Source organism: Biomphalaria glabrata, chromosome 11 (genome assembly GCF_947242115.1).
Source record: "Biomphalaria glabrata chromosome 11, xgBioGlab47.1, whole genome shotgun sequence".
NCBI lineage: Eukaryota > Metazoa > Mollusca > Gastropoda > Planorbidae > Biomphalaria > Biomphalaria glabrata.
In genome coordinates this window covers 26,241,799-26,263,926 of record NC_074721.1, presented here as the reverse complement: position 1 = coordinate 26,263,926, position 22,128 = coordinate 26,241,799, and the positions used below count along the sequence as shown (strand labels likewise).

General features: G+C 38.2%; 1 protein-coding gene across 3 annotated transcripts in view; it reads right to left on the bottom strand.

Annotated features, from left to right (window-relative positions):
- Nucleotides 1-22,128, bottom strand: part of LOC106067960 (sorting nexin-10-like) — a 47,812-nt gene that overhangs the window by 22,487 nt on the left and 3,197 nt on the right. For 2 of the 3 annotated variants that reach the window (XM_056003889.1, XM_056003888.1), the window contains exon 2: nt 19,998-20,056. The exons of the other annotated variant lie outside the window; for it this stretch is intronic. In XM_056003889.1, the coding sequence (XP_055859864.1) occupies nt 19,998-20,051 (54 nt within the window). In that variant the 5' untranslated portion in view covers nt 20,052-20,056. The remainder of the gene's footprint in view (nt 1-19,997; nt 20,057-22,128) is intronic. 3 annotated transcript variants of the gene reach the window in all.

Sequence of the window (22,128 nt, the reverse complement as noted above, 5' to 3'; positions counted from 1 at the left end):
GTAGTCATCCTTATCTTCTTATATAATACAGACGTTACTTCAAAAAAGAAGATGATTACGTCCTACGCGTCATGCATTTAGTCATGCATATTAACCAATGACTTAAATTCTGCCAAGTCACTGGTTTTCCTGGCTAGCTCAGGCAACCCATTCCATGCTCTAATAGCACTAGGGAAGAAGGAGTATTTGTACAAATTTGTCCTAGCATATGGGACGAGGAATGTGCCTTTATCTTTGTGTCTTTCAGAGTATTTTATTAAATTTTGTTTTTGTATTTGAAGATTATGGTTCAGTGTTTTATGTATAATTGCTACTTTACTTTTGAGCCTTCTGTCCTGAAGGCTTTCTAAATTTAGTGATTTTACTAAAGGTGTTACTCTAGTCAAATGTGAATATTCGTTTGTTATGAATCGCACTGCTCTATTTTGTGTCTGTTCTAGTTTCTTAATGTTTTCTTGAGTTGAGGGGTCCCAAACAGAGGATGCATATTCTATTATTGGCCTAACCAAGGTTAAATAACATTTTAGTTTTATGTTCTTATTTGATTTATAGAAATTTCTTTTAATAAATCCTAATGCTTTGTTTGATTTTTTGTAGTTTCATCATTATGTGGATTCCATGACAGTTTTTCATTTATTATAACACCTAGGTATTTTGCGTTTTTAGTCTGTGTTACTGGTTTGCCATGAATAAGATAAGTGGAATTAATTTGTTTTAGTTTTTTTGTTACTCTTAACAACTGACATTTTTCTGGGTGGAAAGACATGCTCCAATTTGATTCCCATTTCTGTAATTCATCTAATTCTCTTTGTAAAATATCTGTGTCTTGTGTTGTTTTTATTGTTCTATATATTATGCAATCGTCTGCAAATAATCTGACTTTTGTTCCTGAAGTAATGCAATTTGGTAAATCATTTATGTAAATTAAAAATAGTAGTGGACCCAAGACTGTTCCTTGAGGTACACCTGAGTTTACTGTTATCGGTGTTGATTTAGAGCCATTTATTATTACAGTTTGTTCTCTCCCTATCAGAAAGTCTTTAATCCACTGATGCAGTGGACCATTAATGCCGAAATATTTTAATTCTCCTTTATTAACTAAAGAAGATTTTGATACTTCATTTTCTTTTCTAGATATGTCAAACCATTGTTAAATAATGCGCTGTCAAAGACAAACTTTCAAATTTGGGCATATAGTTATAGGAATAGGATTATAGGTGTCCAAATAGCATAAAGAGTATTAAAGTTAAAGGCATAAACTACTCTAGCTAGTAGCCCCTATGCATATATAGATCTAGATTTAGATCTATATTAAAATAGTAATAGAATAGGTCTACATGATAGTACATGCATCTAGCTAGATCTGACGGTAGTAGATCTAGATTCTACTAATTCTAGCATTAGCATTAGAGCTAGATTTAATCTAGACCCCTACTTAAGGCTACTTTTAAACTTTACTTAACTTGACGCTCGACTTGAGTGACTTGAGTTAAAAAAAAAAGAAGACGAGAAGATTCAATTTCAAGTCATTCAATCAAGATTAGATCATCTTGAAGATGTAACGCCAAAATTAAGATCAGATAATCATAATAGATTATTAGAAAATTAGATCTAGATCTATCTAGATTTAAATCTAGATCTAACCGAATCTAACCATATAATGATATTTTTTTTAAACGATTATACTAGATCAAGATTTTACTAGATCTAGGTCTACTATAACTATATAGATCTAGAATTATTTAATTCTAGACCAAAATAACAAAACTCGAATTATAGCATAGCACAACATCGACATCACGCTATTAGTATTACTATTAGAAGCACAGTCACACTCACAGTTTTGTTTTTTTCTGTAGATCTAGGTCAGGGGTTCTCAACCTGTGGGTCGCGACTCCTTTAGGGGTCGATTGACGATTTGCCAAGCCAGGGTCGCCTAAGGCCATCGAAGATATTGATTTTTTTTTATTCTAACGTGTAAAGTTTCAAAATTTTTCATTTGGAAGTTACTTTTTTAAAAATTTTTGAAGATGTTGAAGACAATTGAATCAGAATGATTTCAAACATTTTAAATTTGCCAGTATAAATATTTTGAACAGTTTAAATTAATGTAAATTATTCCATAATACAGCGTTACACCATTGCAAAATCATATATATTACCTCTATGTAACGTAGTTTGTTGAAAACAGTACTGAGATCAGAAAACTATTAGATGAAAAGCACAAGCTCCATAAATTGTTACTGAACAACCCAAACTACCAGTCCAGTAAAGATGCATTCACAAACATCCGCAAAAATGTGCAAAAACAGTTACGCTAAATGCAAGATACCTGGCTAAGCAAGAAAGTGGAAACAATACAGGAATTAGCTGACAAGCACGACATGAAGAACTTCTTCCATACCATAAACGAAGTCTATGGACCCACAAAGATAGGCTCATCCCCTTTACTAAATGCTGATGGGATAATCAGATAAGGATGAAATCCTAAAACGCTGGGCCGAGCACTTCGAAAAGGTTCTCAATACACCTTTCATTATAAATGAACCGGCCATAGGCAGGCTACAGCAAATACCAATAAATTAAAAAATGGATGACTCCCCTACGCAAAAGGAAACCGATCTTGCCATTCAACAGCTCGCAAGCGAAAAAGCCCCAGGAGCTGATTCCATTCCTGCAGAGGTCTACAAAAAAGGTGGTTTAGCCCTGATTGAAAGACTTCATGAGCTGTTCTTAATTATGTGGGAACAAGAGTCAATACCACAATACTTTAAAGATGCCACTATTGTCCATTTATACAAGCGAAAAGGAAACCGCTAAATCTGCGACAACCACAGAGGGATACCTCTTCTCTCTATTGCTGGGAAAATCCTTGCACGCATCGGCTCATGCAACACATAGAACATGGTCTACTACCAGAAAGCCAGTGCGGCTTCAGAAAAGAGCGTAGTACCATTGGCATGATCTTTGCGGCAAGGCAACTCCAGGAAAAAATGTCAAGAACAAAATGCTGACCTCTTCTCAATATATGTCGACCTAACAAAGGCATTCGACACTGTTAGCAGAGAAGGACTCTGGAAGATTATGTCAAAGTATGGCTGTCCACGAAAATTCATAACCATGGTGAGACTATTTCATGATGGCACGAAGGCTCGTGTCCAAGAAAGTGGAGAACCACCAGAGCCCTTCGAAGTATCAAACGGGGTAAAACAAGGCTGTGTCCTAGCTCCTTCACTGTTCAGTATCGTGTTCTCTGCTATGCTGACAGATGCATTCACAGATAGAGAAAACATCGGGATAAATACAATACTCAGATTTGATGGTGGCCTTTTCAACCCGACCTCTAAAAGCAAAATCAAAAACAAATTCAGCGGTAATCAGGGACTTGCTATTTGCTGATGACTGTGCCCTAAATGCCTGCTCTGAAAATGACCTGCAGAGCATCGTCAGTGACTTCTCAAGAGCATGCTCAGACTTTGGCCTTACCATTAACACAAATAAAACTGAAGTCTTATATTTACCTGCTCCTGGGAAAGCCTACTCGTATCCAAGCATCAAAATAAATGGACATGATATAAACGCAGTGGACAGATTCACGTATCTTGGCAGCACACTCTCCAGAAACGGAAAGATTGATAATAAAATCGACCTGCGTATCGCCAAGGCCAGTGCATCCTAAGGCAGACTGACTAAAAATGTCTGAAACAGACGTGGTATCACTACAAATACAAAGCTAGGGATTTATCGAGCCGTCATCCTACCTATATTGCTCTATGCCTCAGAAACGTGGACAGTGAACAGAAAACATGCAAAGAAACTGAATCACTTCAACATGACACGTCTAAGAAAAAATACTAAATGTCAAATGGCAAGACAAAATACCAGATACTGAAGTCCTTCGAAGAGCGGGTCTGCAAAGCATCCATACAACCCTGATGCAGTCTCAGCTGCGATGGGCTGGACACGTCTGCAGAATGGAAGACCACCGCATCCCTAAATGACTCTTGTATGGCCAACTAAGCGAAGGAAAGCGATCGCAAAGTGGACAAAGAAAGCGCTTCAGGGAGGCCCTCAACGCTTCTCTGAAATCGTTCAGCATACACCCAGCCACTCGAGAGACAGAGGCACATGACAGAGTATCATGGCGTCACACTGTGAAAACTGGCTCACAGGTTGCTGAGGAAAAGAGAACCACGCTGGCAGAAGAAAAACGCCAGAGAAGTAAAGCAAGGCCCACGACACTAGCTCCAGCTGGAATAACCTGCCCAGTGTGCAGCCTAACATTCCGGGCTCACAAAGGTCTCAACAGCCACATGAGGAGGCATAAAACCGCAGTGCAAAGCCCTCAGCCCCCTGGATGACAAAGTGGTCATCATCGAACCAAGATGGACGAACTATATATGTATATATGGTACATAGTGACGTAATGGAAAAAAAAAAGTTAATTGTTATAATACACCTTCGTTTAATATTTCATCATATTGAAGGTAATCTTATCTTATCTTATATAATACAGACGTTACTTTAAAAAAGAAGATGATTACGTCCTACGCGTCATGCATTCAGACATGCGTATTAACCAATAACTTAAATTCTGCCAAGTCACTGGTTAGCTCAGGCAACCCATTTCATGCTTTAATAGCACTAGGGAAGAAGGAGTATTTGTAGGCCTACAAATTTGTCCTAGCATATGAGATGAGGAATATTTTCATTATGGTATAGGCTACCATTGAAAAGGCATCTCGCATAAAATAACGTTAAGAAAATTTTTAGAAAATATAATGTCAGTTAATTTACGGTATGTTTTGACTTCAATAGTTTAGCAGGAATTGAAGAACCCTGTGCATCATTAGTAACGAAGCTATAAGAGCTAAAGCTATGTAGCCGAAAAATCTTTAACGTCAGTTTGATACTCAACACCCGAGGTTTGTCGACGAAATACACAGTATTGAAAAGGAAAGATGAGGGATATCAATGAAAGCGACCTTTAAGACGTGTTTTTCTTTTACAAAAATCTTGAAACGACTTCATTTTATTTCATTTAATTTTTCTATTTTTAAAGTTTAAGATATCTTTGATATATTAGTGAAGTCAGCACTAATTGGCTAATATTATGGTTTGATGTCAATGTTTGGTTCGGAATGAGTCTCAAATTTCATCGGAACTCATCATAGGATTCATAACGAAGACACTGCTACAAATATAACAAAAAGCAATGAAAAACTTCAATGCAAGGATCAAATGCGACCTCCATAGAGTTGTCAGGAAGAAATTGAAAATACCAATCTTCACCAGGATTCGAACCCGGGGCCGCCAGTTAGGAAGCCAAGGGCTTTACCGCTCAGCCACCGCACCTCTCCTGGCCTAACTGATGTCTTATAGTTGATCTAATTGTTTTGAAAAGGCTCAATTTCTTATTCGAATCCTCGGTAGTTACTATATAGATACTGTAATTAATACAAAATGAGATGCATACTACAAGATTACTATTTGTTTTAAATTATGTCTAACTTATAATGCATACTAAATAGATTTTTTCTCTTTGAAAAATAGTAAACATTTGTTTGTGTGTAAATAAATAGTAAACATTTGTTTGTGTGTAAATATAGTACTTAGCATAACAGAACTTACATAAATTAATAATACAAATATAAAAACAAAAATTTTTGACAAAAAATCTACAACTGCATAAATGTGTTAAAAATATGGAAACCGGTCGTCTCCCCTAATAAAGAGCCTCAAGTGTTTGAGTGTTTATATAGTTAATAGTTGTAAAAGTGATGTATTTTTATGAAAAAACTGCTTACATAAGTGATTTAAAAAATTAGATTTTTCGCTTTCAGAAAAGAAAAAAGTATCCGTTGCATCAGAACTTTGAATGATCTAAAATATTGTTACAAATGAACAGTGACAAGTAGAGGTCAACGTGTGACCCCAGCGAGATGACACAGCAGCCAGTGTTCTCTGGAATCTACGCGTATAAACAAAGACAGGATGTGACGTGTCCTCACGTGTTGTACCAGAGGACGAACTGATCTACGAAGGGGGCAGTGTTACAAATGAACAGTGACAGTTAGAGGTCACTACGTGTGACCTCGGCAAGATGACACTGCAGCAGGTGTTCTCTGGAATCGACATGTATAAACAACGACAGGATGTGATGTTTCCTCCCGTGTTATTCCAGAGGATACTAGCAGTGTTTGTGCAACTTTGGAGGAGCGATTAGGGACTATATATAAGCCAGAGAGTTAATGTGAAAGTCCGTCGTGAGTGAGTCGTGAGTTAGCCGTTACAGTCGATACAGACGATGTAAGACGTGTGCGGCTCTAGTGGAAGAGAAATGTGTACGACTCGGTGCAAGTTAACTAGGGTAGAGTTAACTGGAGTGGACTACTGTCGTTAAAGTCTATACAGCGAACTACAGTGGACTTGAGCCGTTACAGTCGATACAGTCGATGTAAGACGTGTGCGGCTCTGATGTGGTAGACTTGAGTACGACTTGGTTCAGCTTTGGGAGACCTGGAGCGACACTGGGAAGTGTGTCGTTGGTCTGTTCTGTGGAATACGGCTCGATGCAAGTTGAGAACAGATGAATTGCAACGAAGTGAAGAGATGAATTGCAACGAAGTGAAGAGATGAATTGCAACGAAGTATAGCTAACTGTAAACTGACAGATATTTTACAGTCTTCTACGCTACATGTTACAGTAACGAATTGTTGGAGTTAATAGTCATTAAAGTTATATGAAACTGAAAGTTTTTAGTCGTCAAGTTCTTTGCAGTGTTTTTATTTGTGTGCCTACTAATACATTTAGCAAGAAGATTCAGAAATACGTAACAATATTAGGATGTCGGATTTTCACTATCTTTTCTAGTTTACGAGATCTAAACGGGACGGACGGACAGACATTTCACACAAAACTAATAGCGTCTTTTCCCCTTTCGGGGGCCGCTAAAAAAACGTCCGAAAGAATGAAAGGTCAGTAAGTAATGAAGATTAATTACACACACACACTCTCATACATCCTGACTACGCCTATGATATGACATGCCATTAGTGGGTGTCACGAATCATCTATAGTGCTAATGACACAATCTAAGATGGTGCCAGATGTTACGATTATACTTGATCTTTATTGCACTTTCAATGACCGTGGTTGCCGAGGATTCAGAAATCGTCAGTTGATAAGATGATCATCTAGAAGTTGCTAGTTGATAAGATGATCATCTAGAAGTTGCCAGTTGATAAGAGGATCATCTAGAAGTTACTAGTTGACAAGACGATCTAAGTATATTATTATATATTCAATGAAGAAACTTCTCTTCGTCTAAAACAAATACTTTAATTCAGAACTTGGAAAAGCTATTCACAAATAATTACAATGGTTAAATGTACTTGAATAGAATAACTGATCTACACAATAATATAATTGAGTTCTAACACTAGACTCTCATACATGTTAAATCTAACACGTTCCGCACATGACTGGCGGCAATCTAGAATCTTCCCGGGCTCTAGAGCGTTATCACGTGACCAACATCTCTCCGCTGCAGGGCCAACCAATAAATGCAGCTCAAAGTACAATAATTAATACTTTAAACCAATCATATTTATTCCAAAACATAATTTAGTTGCGTGATAGAAAATTTCCCGAGGTAGCTAAAATTCTGCCGACAAGCTAAATATAGACTATGGCTAAATATAGATATAGTGTACGTGACAGTGGGCCTGTTTATATGGTAATGCCCGGGCTGATTTTGATACCCAGACTGCCCCTGCTGTCACTTTGAAGAAGTTAATAAGGAATAAAGGATAAGCAACAAAAGCAAAGAAGAACAGAAAAAGAATACCGAATGTTTTGGAGCTTCGTCCGGTCAGGGACAGTAACTTTTGTACATGACATTTGTCTACTAAAGTTGGAGTCAAGGCAATCTGTATTATTTGTAACCCACTAATCTTTGACATTTTTGGGCCTCGTTCGTCCAGTATTGGAGAATCTTTGACACACACATCATTGAAATTATAGACATTTTGAGGAACAATTTATTTGCCATTTCGTGAAGTCTATCAAGTAATTTTCCCGACAAGTACAAGTTTCACATATTGTAACCAGAGCTAGAGTCACTATTGTATGTACAATGAGTCAACATGACATTAAATTATAAACACGTAAGGCCAGTCCAAAAGTTTAGCCGAAGCCTGCAAGTTTTTTATTGGTTGACCTAAGTTCACCCTGACCTTACACAAGCGATCAGCACACGAAAGTTTGTTTTGATAGAAAACTCAAGATAGAATCTGAATGAAGTTTTGTTCTCCAGTATCGTTTACGTCAACGTAGACAACGCCTAGAGATGTGTACAGATCATTATATTTAATCAACTCTATATAAAATGACATACCATTCAAAAGAGTTGACATTTCTACTAGAGCCGTATTTGTTTAACCTAATTCGTCATTTGTCATTGACTAATTTGGACTTGCAGCTACTTCTTGTCTACCGAGGTCATATCATAGAACAAAGTCTTGAGTACCAACAACGGCTAACGATCAGTTTCGTGGACTTCAAAAAAGCGTTTGATAGTGTCCACCGAAAATCACTATGGAAAATAGTTAGAGAATACGGTATCCTAGAAAAATTCGTCCAGATCCTACGACACCTTTAAAGTCAGTCTAGTTGCTGCATTAAAACAGAAGAGGGAACAACAGAGTTTTTTACAATCGAGACAGGTGTGAGACATTGATGCATCTTATCTCCCTTCCTTTTCCTCCTAGCCATCGACTACATAATGAGGAGAGCAATGAACCAGACTGCCTTTGGTATTCCATGGCATGAACAACTCGGTTGACGGACTTGGACTTTGCTGCTGGTGTTGCACTACTCGGGGCTACAAATAAATGCATTCAAGAAATGACAAAGAGCCTAGACAGAGAGGCATCCAAAATTGGCCTCCGCATAAACTTGGACAAGACTAAAATTATGCGAGTGGGATATAAGGCAAAGGGTGTCCCCGTCAGACTTGGCGAGTCAAAGCTTGAAGAGCTGGACAAGTTCACGTACCTTGGCAGCATTATAACAAATGATGGAGATGCTTACCATGATGTAGCGTGACGAATAGGAAAGGCAGGGAGCATTTTCCAAAGGCTGCAGCCTATTTGGACTAGCAAAGCCATTGGACTCGAGACAAAAATACACCTTCTCAACACAATCGTCATTCCAACTGCTACATATGCATGTGAGACGTGGAAGTCATCTGTCAAAATTGAGAAAAGACTAAATGTGGCTCAACAGAGATGGCTGAGACGGATTTTGGGAGTCAGTTACACAGATCGGGTCTCAAACAAGGAAATTCTATGCCGAACTGGGAGTAGAACACTTAGTGAGGTTGTGACTGAGCGTCGCATGAGGTTTGCGGGACATCTTCTACGTCAACATGAATTACGCACACCAAGAGTTGCGATAACATGGAAGCCAAAAGCGCAAACAGGGACGTGCTCGTATTACTTGGCGACACATCTTCATGGAGGACCTCAGAACAGTGGACACAATAGATGGGAGGAGGCTTCAGACAGTGACAGATCTTTATGGAGACAGCTTGCCGCCCAATGCGCCGAACGGCGCGGGAGGACCTAAGTCCTAAGTAAGTAAGAGGTCATTGCGTCACTCCCCATTATTTGTTGACGTCCTGAGATTCAGCACGGCGTGACATCTAAAGAGACAAACTTACATCGATGTGGATGAAACTGAAGACTATAGACGACCCAGATACTATATGTCGACTTTACATACTTGTGGATTATATAAGCTGAGGTCATCTATTCACTTACGATTGGATTATTTTACATGAATGCGACTTAAGTACTCTTGGATTATCTACCTTTGTTCCATTGAAGTAGGATTATACTGGACTTGTACGCATTGGCGCCCTCTTGGACACAGAGGATAGGAGGCCAAGCAAATAGCAAGTGCCAGTATCACTGTATCGAACCTATTGGACTGATTGGATTATTTGTATATCTGCAATATCTGATATCTTTTTGGATTATTATCGTACAACCTGACTTGATAATCATTTTTTTTCTATGTACACATTATTATTACTATTAGTATTATATCGATGTTTAAAAATTTTGTTTTGTATTTGTTTCATTCTATTTGCTGTGAGTTATACAGCATTTACAAGGAGGCTGAACAGCGCCCGGACACTTCAAAAGGTTTAATCCAGTTGTGTGGAATGAGCTGTCATCTCTTCCATGGCATCAGACAGAGCACAGATAAGTTTTCTTCTATTGTCTGTTGTGTCGGGCACCTCAGGTCGAATCGTGCATTATCTTGTCAGTGATGGAGATTGAGGGCGACATTTTTGTGTGTGTTGATCTTTGTATAAGTTATTGTCAGATGTCATGAGAACATTGTTACTTGTTAACTTCACCTCTATAAGCTAATTTAAACTTATTCAGTAATATTTCTTATTAATTGTGATTATCATGGACGAGTTTAAACCTAGGTCGACCAAGGTAATAATAGAACAGGCCAACATGATAGGAATTGAGGGTGAGGAATTGAGAGAGTTTGTTTTAAACCAACAAAAACTAGATTTAAAGAGACTAACTCTAGAAATGGAAATAAATGCAATGGAAAGCAGAGGAAAGGAAACAAATGAGGGAGGTGGAGGACAAAAAGTTGGAAAGAGAACTGGAAATAAAACTGTCCATGCATGGGGATTAGCCCTATATAGTAGAAATGGACATTGCTGATCTGAATAGTAACAGACCGTATAACATGAGTATTCCTACAGAGTATATATATATATATATATATATATATATATATATATATATATATATATATATATATATATATATATATATATATATATATATATATATATATATATATATATATATATATATATATATATGTTGTAACTCTCTAAGGCAGGCACTCAACGAAAGACAGGTCGGCAACAGTAAACGATGTATTTATTTATTATAACTAGTACTAAGTATAAGTTTACTATAAGCATCAACAAATAGTAATAGTTACTAGTTAGACTTGGACGTCTGCTATAAAGTCACAGGGAGTAATATGTCTTAAGTTCTAAGAGTCCTACTTCATACCAGAACACAGAACAGACCACCGACACACTTCCCAGTGTCGCTCCAGGTCTCCCACACAGTTTCCTAGTATCACACAGGACAGCACTCAGCACCAGACTGTTCAGACTCCCATGACTTCTAGCCGGCTCACATCAGTCCTTCTTCCTGTCTCTATCTGTCTTTCACTAGTCGTGTTCAGTAGTGCTCAGATGCGCACCATTAGTGTAGCGCAGGAGCGGGGTTACAACAATATATATATTTCTAAGTGATATCTAGCTACTAGCTAGGCATATTCTTTTTTTTTTTTTTGTATAAAATGTTGATACACTTTGATATATAACTAAAATAATGTCCTGTTGTGCTCTTTATTTGAATACATTTATATATATATATATATATATATATATATATATATATATATATATATATATATATATATATATATATATATATATATATGTATGTATGTATGTATGTATGTATGTATGTATGTATGTATGTATGTATGTATGTATGTATGTATGTATGTGTGTGTGTATGTGTGTGTGTGTGTGTGTGTGTGGATATATGTGTGTATATTTAATAATATTTATATGTATATAGATTGGTTAGGCCAATAATAGAATATGCATCCTCTGTTTGGGACCCCTCAACTCAAGAAAACATTAAGAAACTAGAACAGACACAAAATAGAGCAGTGAGATTCATAACAAACGAATATTCACATTTGACTATAGTAACACCTTTAGTAAAATCACTAAATTTAGAAAGCCTTCAGGACAGAAGACGCAAAAGTAAAGTAGCAATTATACATAAAACACTGAACCATAATCTTCAAATACAAAAACAAAATTTAATAAAATACTCTGAAAGACACAAAGATAAAGGCACACTCCTCGTCCCATATGCTAGGACAAATTTGTACAAATACTCCTTCTTCCCTAGTGCTATTAGAGCATGGAATCGGTTGCCTGAGCTAGCCTGGAAAACCAGTGACTTGGCAGAATTTAAGTCATTGGTTAATATGCATGACTAAATGCATGACGCGTAGGACGTAATCATCTTCTTTTTTGAAGTAACGTCTGTATTATATAAGATAAGTTTATGTATGAAGGTATATATATGTATATATTTGAATGACTGCTATCTAATAAGTCATATCGTGTGAGGGGGGATGTCAGGGGGAGGTATGGCGAGAATGAATGTTTAGTTTGATAGTTGGTATTATTATTATATCCCCTTGTTATGAATGCAAAGTGTTGCACGTGTTATGAACTGAGTGATTAAGTCTTCTTTGAATGTGCGAGAGAGTGTGTTAAGTTAGTGAGGTCTTGCTCCCGGTCCAGGAAGGTTGGACGTTGCTTCCTGGACTGGTGTTTATATATGTATATAACATGAAAATCGATGGACTGGTGATTGTTGATTAATAATATTTGAGAGTTGATTTCATTATGTGCGTATTGAATATTAAAGTATTATTCGTATTTCAATGGATATCTATAGTTGGAGTTTCAGTGTATCTAGTAGTAATTGTTCTTATGTGAGTAACTAAGCAAGTATTAATTAGTGTAATTGAGTATTCATACTCCTAACGAGCCAAGTCAAGACAAGCGAAGATAAGAACCTTCTGACAGTCAAAAGAATTTGGAAACGGAAAATACAAACAAAAAAAATTAAAATTTCTTTCATCTCAAAACTTGGTTTGCTAAATATAAAATATTTAAAGATTGGGCTTGGTCTCTAATTTGTTTTTTCCCACTCTTCTGTCAAATGCACAAATTAAATGCTGAAAAAAAATCAGTTTGTTGATATAGCACAAAAGATTCCCTGCGACAACTTCTTTTTACCAATCAGCTCGCTAAAGTGACTTGTCGCATCCCACGAGGATAACTTCAATGACTGATGTGAAGAAAGACTATCTTAGGAAATATGAAGATAATTTGAGACCATTTGCTGGCGAAATCCAGTTTTCCAAATTCAATTTGTCATGCTATGTTTGCATCTTTATACATTTGAAAGCAGCTTTTTTTTCTGTTATAATTCTTAGAAAAAGCTGCGATAGATTAACATTATTCCACTCTTAAGAATAATAGTCTAAATTTGACGCTCGCAACGGTAAAATACCGAACGCCAACCCATCTGGAAGCTAGCTTATGGAAAGTCTAGTCTCAGTAAGTCAAGTCAGCGCTTTTCGCAGAAAGCTCACACAGGAAGCTTACGACAGAGAAATTTACAGTGAGCAATTGTTTTCGAGGCGACCCAACCGCCCCCCCCCCCTCCCACCTCGCCGGACGCTCGCCACGGATTCGGAGGTGCCGTAATTATAGTTCAAACACTTTAAGAAACAATAAAGTGACAAAGTGCTGATATACTTTTTTTCTGTTTTATTCTTTTAGACTCAAACTTGAAACAATAAATGTATGTACAGTTCATATTTAAAATAGATACAGGATACAATAATAATGACCAATAAAACTAAACAACTGTTTACTTTCAAACTAGCGACTTATAGATCTAACTTTCTAACTCTCTCTTCTTTTTCCAATCTACTACTCCTCATTATACAGAGGCGTAGCTAGGGTGGGTGGAGGGAGGGGGAGAATTTGAAAATTCCCCGGGCCTCCACTTGAGGGGGCCCCAAAATTAGTTTTTTTTACATTAAAGATTAAATATTATGCAAAATGCAGGGGCCCCCAACGAAGTCAAGCCCCCCCCCTCGGCAAATATGATGGCTAATTCCCAGTTACGCCATTGTCCTTCTCTATCCTTCCTTAGGATCATGACACCTCAATACGCCATTGTCCTTCTCTATCCTTCCTTAGGATCATTTAGAATCATGACACCTCAATACGCCATTGTCCTTCTCTATCCTTCCTTAGGATAATTTAGAATCATGACACCTCAATACGCCATTGTCCTTCTCTATCCTTCCTTAGGATCATTTAGAATCATGACACCTCAATACGCCATTGTCCTTCTCTATCCTTCCTTAGGATCATTTAGAATCATGACACCTCAATACGCCATTGTCCTTCTCTATCCTTCCTTAGGATCATTTAGAATCATGACACCTCAATACGCCATTGTCCTTCTCTATCCTTCCTTAGGATCATTTAGAATCATGACACCTCAATACGCCATTGTCCTTCTCTATCCTTCCTTAGGATCATTTAGAATCATGACACCTCAATACGCCATTGTCCTTCTCTATCCTTCCTTAGGATCATTTAGAATCATGACACCTCAATACGCCATTGTCCTTCTCTATCCTTCCTTAGGATCATTTAGAATCATGACACCTCAATACGCCATTGTCCTTCTCTATCCTTCCTTAGGATCATTTAGAATCATGACACCTCAATACGCCATTGTCCTTCTCTATCCTTCCTTAGGATCATTTAGAATCATGACACCTCAATACGCCATTGTCCTTCTCTATCCTTCCTTAGGATCATTTAGAATCATGACACCTCAATACGCCATTGTCCTTCTCTATCCTTCCTTAGGATCATTTAGAATCATGACACCTCAATACGCCATTGTCATTCTCTATCCTTCCTTAGGATAATTTAGAATCATGACACCTCAATACGCCATTGTCCTTCTCTATCCTTCCTTAGGATCATTTAGAATCATGACACCTCAATACGCCATTGTCATTCTCTATCCTTCCTTAGGATACTTTAGAATCATGACACCTCAATACGCCATTGTCCTTCTCTATCCTTCCTTAGGATAATTTAGAATCATGACACCTCAATACGCCATTGTCATTCTCTATCCTTCCTTAGGATACTTTAGAATCATGACACCTCAATACGCCATTGTCCTTCTCTATCCTTCCTTAGGATAATTTAGAATCATGACACCTCAATACGCCATTGTCATTCTCTATCCTTCCTTAGGATAATTTAGAATCATGACACCTCAATACGCCATTGTCATTCTCTATCCTTCCTTAGGATAATTTAGAATCATGACACCTCAATACGCCATTGTCATTCTCTATCCTTCCTTAGGATAATTTAGAATCATGACACCTCAATACGCCATTGTCATTCTCTATCCTTCCTTAGGATAATTTAGAATCATGACACCTCAATACGCCATTGTCATTCTCTATCCTTCCTTAGGATAATTTAGAATCATGACACCTCAATACGCCATTGTCATTCTCTATCCTTCCTTAGGATAATTTAGAATCATGACACCTCAATACGCCATTGTCATTCTCTATCCTTCCTTAGGATAATTTAGAATCATGACACCTCAATACGCCATTGTCATTCTCTATCCTTCCTTAGGATAATTTAGAATCATGACACCTCAATACGCCATTGTCATTCTCTATCCTTCCTTAGGATAATTTAGAATCATGACACCTCAATACGCCATTGTCATTCTCTATCCTTCCTTATGATAATTTAGAATCATGACACCTCAATACGCCATTGTCATTCTATATCCTTCCTTAGGATAATTTAGAATCATGACACCTCAATACCATTGATCCTTTTACATTTATTTCCCGTTGTCTATTTATTTTTCTAATTTAACCTTTATTAATTATATTTTCCAGTTGTTGTTTTTTTATCAACGTCTCTCTGGCATTTTAATCTCCCAAGTGTAATGACGTGTGACCTAATCTGAGCTAGATAAACTGTCCTACATTTTGTGAACAATGAGCTGTCACCTAGGATGTGACAGATATCAGGAAATCGAATACTAGATCTAAGTTTCTTTATTTTTCTTGATGAAACAAAATATTATAGTCCGCCTATTTTTTTTTCTGAGTTTTTGACCTTCTTCTCAAAAAAGTTCGCCCAGCACATCACACACACACACACACATGTACATATACTATTTGTTTCAGTTATTCCCAGCAATCAGCAGGATGCTTCAGTTATTCCCAGGATTGAAGGCGTACTTTTAAATCGTAGATCATGTGACAAGTCAAAAGCTCGCTGTCAGAGTCACTCAAATTTATCACAGCATTAATTATTATTATTATTATTCATTATTTATTTATTTTATTTTAGTCATTTCCCCGTCCTACCCCCAATTTCTCCCACCCGCCCCCACCTTTTCCTCTCCAGGCTAGACTTAGTTGACCACATTGGAGATAGCTATGCCGCGTCTTTCATTTATCTTCCCTTGACCGGGGTAAAGATACACACAGTCTCTTTGATCGTACCGACCGGATGTCTGACGGGCGCAGTTGACACCACCTTGTGTGGATTGCAAGTCACTCTTCCCCACGTCTCTCTTTGATCTAGGAGACCACGCGGACCAACACGCCCATTTACATTTCCAAGCTGCGACTCCCATCTCAAAACTAATTCACCCACGTGAAGGATAATTCTTAGCCTAGGACATTTCCGGTTTCCGTCCATATCTTCCAGGCCTATATAAGGTAGAGTAAGGCGGAATAGACACTCTCTCATTTCTCACTCTATCTGAGCAATCGAGTCTGGACTACTTCATTTATCCTTTCTCCTAGAGGACAGATATCAGAACTTTGGATTGAGACTCCACAAGAACTGAATCACGGCGTCCCTCTATCCGCTAGAGCGCCACCTCCAACTGCAGAACCTCAAGCCAGGACACAGCCAGCTGCGACATCAACAGGACAACCAGCTAAGTTCAGAAGACAAAGTGACATACTTTCTTATTAAGTGCAAGAGTGATGATTAAACATAGTATTCACTAGAGATAGATGCAAACCCTCCCCCTTTTTATTCTCATATGTAAATATGTATGTAAATAAATATTCTTCATTTTTAACTTTGTATCTATCTTTCATTGCTTGTCTCGTTGCGTGTCTGCTCCCAATTTATATGCTGACGGGTTGGTGTGTGATAGCTTTAAAAATAATCATCCCCTAGACATAAAACGCGCCAAACACACGTCACTCTCCCCAACCTGTCACAGATCAGCCATAGGTGTTGAGTGATAATGTTTTTAAAAACAATTTGTCAGCAGTTTTTTTTTTGGGGGGGGGGGGCTGTTTACATTCGCTAATGTCAGTTTTCCTGGGAAAAAAAATTGCAGCTATTGAAGAGGATGAAACGTCTGCTCGGGAGGTGTTCAGTACCTTACATTCAACAAAGAAAATTCTGCTAGACAGGAAGGTGAAAGAACTGAAAAACAGTACTACGAAGACGAATGCAAGGTATTAGGGACACTATCTACATTGAATAATTGGAAAAATGGATGGCACATTTCGCAGTCTTCAAGTGCTTTCACTGGATGTTTCTAAATGTGTTAATAATCATCCCATTGTTCACACCAAATAATGACATTGATGCTCTCTTGTCATACATACACTGCCTAAAGGCAAGAGGTATCAACAAGTTCCATTGTTTGACCAGTACTGCTATTTGAACTCATTTGCAGAACAGAAAGATGGTGTTTGATAAACTTCCTCATTAACAGTACTGTGCATATATACAAAGCTGTTCTAATGAAACTTGTTACTCAAAGCTCCGAAAAATTTGAACATTCCCCCTATGTTATCCCGAGCATAATGCCAACGTTGTCGGTTTTTTTCCAGTTAAATGCACAGTTGGCTAAAGAGAGAAATAATCTATGCCTTGAGTCAGTGAGACACATTCTTTTCACAAAGTACTATTTAAATGAAATGCCCTGCATGCAGTTCCATGTGATGTTTGCGCAAATGATGAACTATTATGAAAAGTCCTTTCTTATGAGATATATGAGGTGTACTAAAGTTGCCTTACAGATTATGATTTACTCTATGTTCAATAAAATAAATATAAGTCCATTTTTTAAAGTTCACTTTGTCTTTTTTTTTGTCCTTCTTTGTAAGGTTTTGTCCTCCTTTTTGTCCTCCTTGGGGTATAGAGGTATCTGGTAACTTTACTCAACGAAAGATGTTTTGTCGACTTGTTAGACATGCACAAGTGACCTAGGCTCTATTTGATTAGGTGTTTAAAGTTTCAACCTTTTACTAACAAGCTGGCTGGTATGGTAGAGACAATGTTACAGATTAGGGAATTATCTTTTTTTGATCCCCCCTACACGCCTGACACAGCACTTCATAAGTATCATGCAATGCTTACATTATGAACTGCAATATCGTGTTTTTTTTTACTTCCCTGTGCATTTTAAGTTTGTTACCACAAAAAGGAAATCTCAGATTTCTCAAGCTATTTTCTCACTTTTTTGAAATACATTTTAATTAAAATATTATACAGAATCTCACAATCCAGGCTCTCTGCAAACTGCACAACACGACAACTCAGGGATCCTAAATAACGTAACACTTAAATATCCAATAAATCACTATATACTATACAAATGGCAACACGTAACACAAACTAAACAAATGCTTCTTCGTTGATAACAGTACCGCCGTATCATCTCCTGTACCGCTGTATCATCTCCTGTACCGCAGTATCATCTCCCGTACCGCCGTATCATCTCCTGTACCGCTTTATCATCTCCTGTACCGCTATATCATCTCCTGTACCGCAGTATCATCTCCCGTACCGCCGTATCATCTCCTGTACCGCTGTATCATCTCCCGTACCGCAGTATCATCTCCCGTACCGCCGTATCATCTCCTGTACCGCAGTATCATCTCCTGTACCGCTGTATCATCTCCTGTACGGCTTTATCATCTCCTGTACCGCAGTATCATCTCCTGTACGGCTGTATCATCTCCTGTACCGCAGTATCATCTCCTGTACCGCTCTATCATCTCCTGTACGGCTGTATCATCTCCTGTACCGCAGTATCATCTCCTGTACCGCAATATCATCTCCTGTACGGCTGTATCATCTCCTGTACGGCTGTATCATCTCCTGTACCGCAGTATCATCTCCTGTACGGCTGTATCATCTCATGTACGGCTGTATCATCTCCTGTACCGCAGTATCATCTCATGTACGGCTGTATCATCTCCTGTACCGCAGTATCATCTCCTGTACCGCAATATCATCTCCTGTACGGCTGTATCATCTCCTGTACGGCAGTATCAAACTTTACTGGCCTCGTGCCGGACATACACTTGATTCAATTGTTCCGAACTGACTTCACGCTGGACTCGCTGGACCGGACTTACGAGATTTCGTCTCTTACTCGTGAAGTGTGATTGCCTTCGAAAAATCGACTGAACGTCACTCGTCTCTTCTGGATGATCCCAGGACTATATAAGACGTGACTGACCTGAGTAATGTTCACATTATTATGTTTCGCCGCATCGCCACTAGTCACATAGCGCCGTCCTGTGTGCAATTGTGTAAGCTGACTACACGCTCATACACACCACTACCCCCATTCGCGTAACAATATTATGAGTGTCACAATATTAGCGAGTGTTAACATTTAAAAGAGTATTCCATAGTGTAAACCATGTTTAAGCTACCACTAGACTTACATATGATAAAGACAGTGTAGAAGTTTGTAAAATTATTTGCTGAATTATGTGAACTCACTGGCATGTGTACTTTAACATTTTACTGTTACAGAGAAAATACAAGGCACCGAACACAAAAACAAACAGGCACGAGAACTTTGTTTCCCAGGTAGTCCAATCATTCCAACCAATCCAAATTTCTGATGTCAACTTGTTGGAGTGAAGCTGGTGTGAACGTATATTTCATTTTGCTATCACTATCAAATGTTTTGTTACGTGTCATGCACACATTGTAAGACGAATATCGACAAGGCCATAATGAAAACTTTTACCCAAAACTCTTGCTTCAAAATCATGAACACATAACATTGTCCTACAACGAGGCTATATATTCATCATAGGAACAGGGAACACATGTGTCTCTCATCCGTCACCCGAGCACCCTGCATCCAACTTATTGACTGGGGAGTCAGACATTCATTGCACACAGGGTTTTATATAATGCACTGTGAAAACTTACCTGACATTTCCCAACAGTATTTTGTATTCTGTTTCTGGAAACCATTCTCTCCATGCAAACTAATAAAAGAAAATGTAGTTACTGTCATATGAATAACATTCAGTACATAATTTCAACCTTATGAGTGGTAATTGTTTTTAATTTCAGTACCGAATATATCCCCATTACACAGCAAGTAGAACTAGATGAAACATAACTATAAGCAACATTTCTACTGGCTGAACAAATACTCCAGTGAACAATTATTTGCAAGCCCCCGAAATGAAATTCCCCCCGCAGGGAATTTAGTGACTGATCTTTTGCTTTAATTCTGTTTATTTTAGGTGAGATTTTAATACTAAACCATCACTTGCCCCATCTCAACCAAGGGGTTTAGAGTATAAGCCCCCCTACCAGGGGTTTTGCAGTCAAATCCCCTTTTTCTATAAAACAAAACCTAAAAAAAAAAGTATTCCAAGCATAGCTGAGAAAGATTTTGATTTTAAACCCCCTCCGAAATTTACAATAAAACCCCCTCTTCAATTTAAGACTATCTATACATTAGATACCAGATTCCATGAGCGTAGCCAAGAAAGGTTTTGTGTTACCCCCCCCCCCAATCCATGGGGTTTAGCGCTAAAAACCACCTCTTCAATACAAAATTCTATGAGCATAGCCTAAAGGGTTTTTGAGTTTAACCCCCCCCCCCCCGATAGCCTAAAGGGTTTTTGAGTTTAACGTCCCCGCCCCCTTTCAAAGGACTTGAAGCTAAAAATTACCTTTCCAAAATTTAAAAAAAAAAGAAAATTACACACTCAAAATGCTATGATCGTAGCCATAGGAGGTTTTGAGTTTAAACCCCCCTCCAGCTAGGTTTGAAGCTTAAAAATACCTCTTCAATATGAAAAAAAACATATTACACATTCAAAATTCTATGAGCGTAGCCAAGCCATGGAGCGTTTTGAGTTTAAACCCCCTCCTACAGAGGGCTTTTTTAAAAGTTTAAAACCTCACCACTAGCAAAGCATGAATGTGAACATCACCACTGTAAAGCTTGACATCACCACTCGCAAAGCATGAATGTGAACATCACCACTCGCAAAGCATGAATGTGAACATCACCACTCGCAAAGCATGAATGTGAACATTACCACTAGCAAAGAATGAATGTGAACATCACCACTGTAAAGCATGACATCACCACTGTAAAGCATGACATCACCACTGTAAAGCATGACATCACCACTAGCAAAGCATGAATGTGAACATCACCACTAGCAAAGCATGAATGTGAACATCACCACTCGCAAAGCATGAATGTGAACATCACCACTGTAAAGCATGACATCACCACTCGCAAAGCATGAATGTGAACATCACCACTGTAAAGCATGACATCACCACTCGCAAAGCATGAATGTGAACATCACCACTAGCAAAGAATGACTGTGAACATCACCACTCGCAAAGCATGAATGTGAATATCACCACTAGCAAAGCATGAATGTGAACATCACCACAGCAAAGCATGACATCACCACTAGCAAAGCATGACTGTGAACATCACCACTCGCAAAGCATGACTGTGAACATCACCACTAGCAAAGCATGACTGTGAACATCACCACTGTAAAGCATGACATCACCACTCGCAAAGCATGAATGTGAACATCACCACTAGCAAAGCATGACTGTGAACATCACCACTCTCAAAGCATGAATGTGAATATCACCACTAGCAAAGCATGAATGTGAACATCACCACAGCAAAGCATGACATCACCACTCGCAAAGCATGAATGTGAACATCACCACTAGCAAAGCATGACTGTGAACATCACCACTCGCAAAGCATGAATGTGAATATCACCACTAGCAAAGCATGAATGTGAACATCACCACAGCAAAGCATGACATCACCACTCGCAAAGCATGAATGTGAACATCACCACTAGCAAAGCATGACTGTGAACATCACCACTCGCAAAGCATGAATGTGAACATCACCACTAGCAAAGCATGACTGTGAACATCACCACTCGCAAAGCATGAATGTGAATATTACCACTAGCAAAGCATGAATGTGAATATCACCACTAGCAAAGCATGAATGTGAATATCACCAGTAGCAAAGCATGAATGTGAACATCAC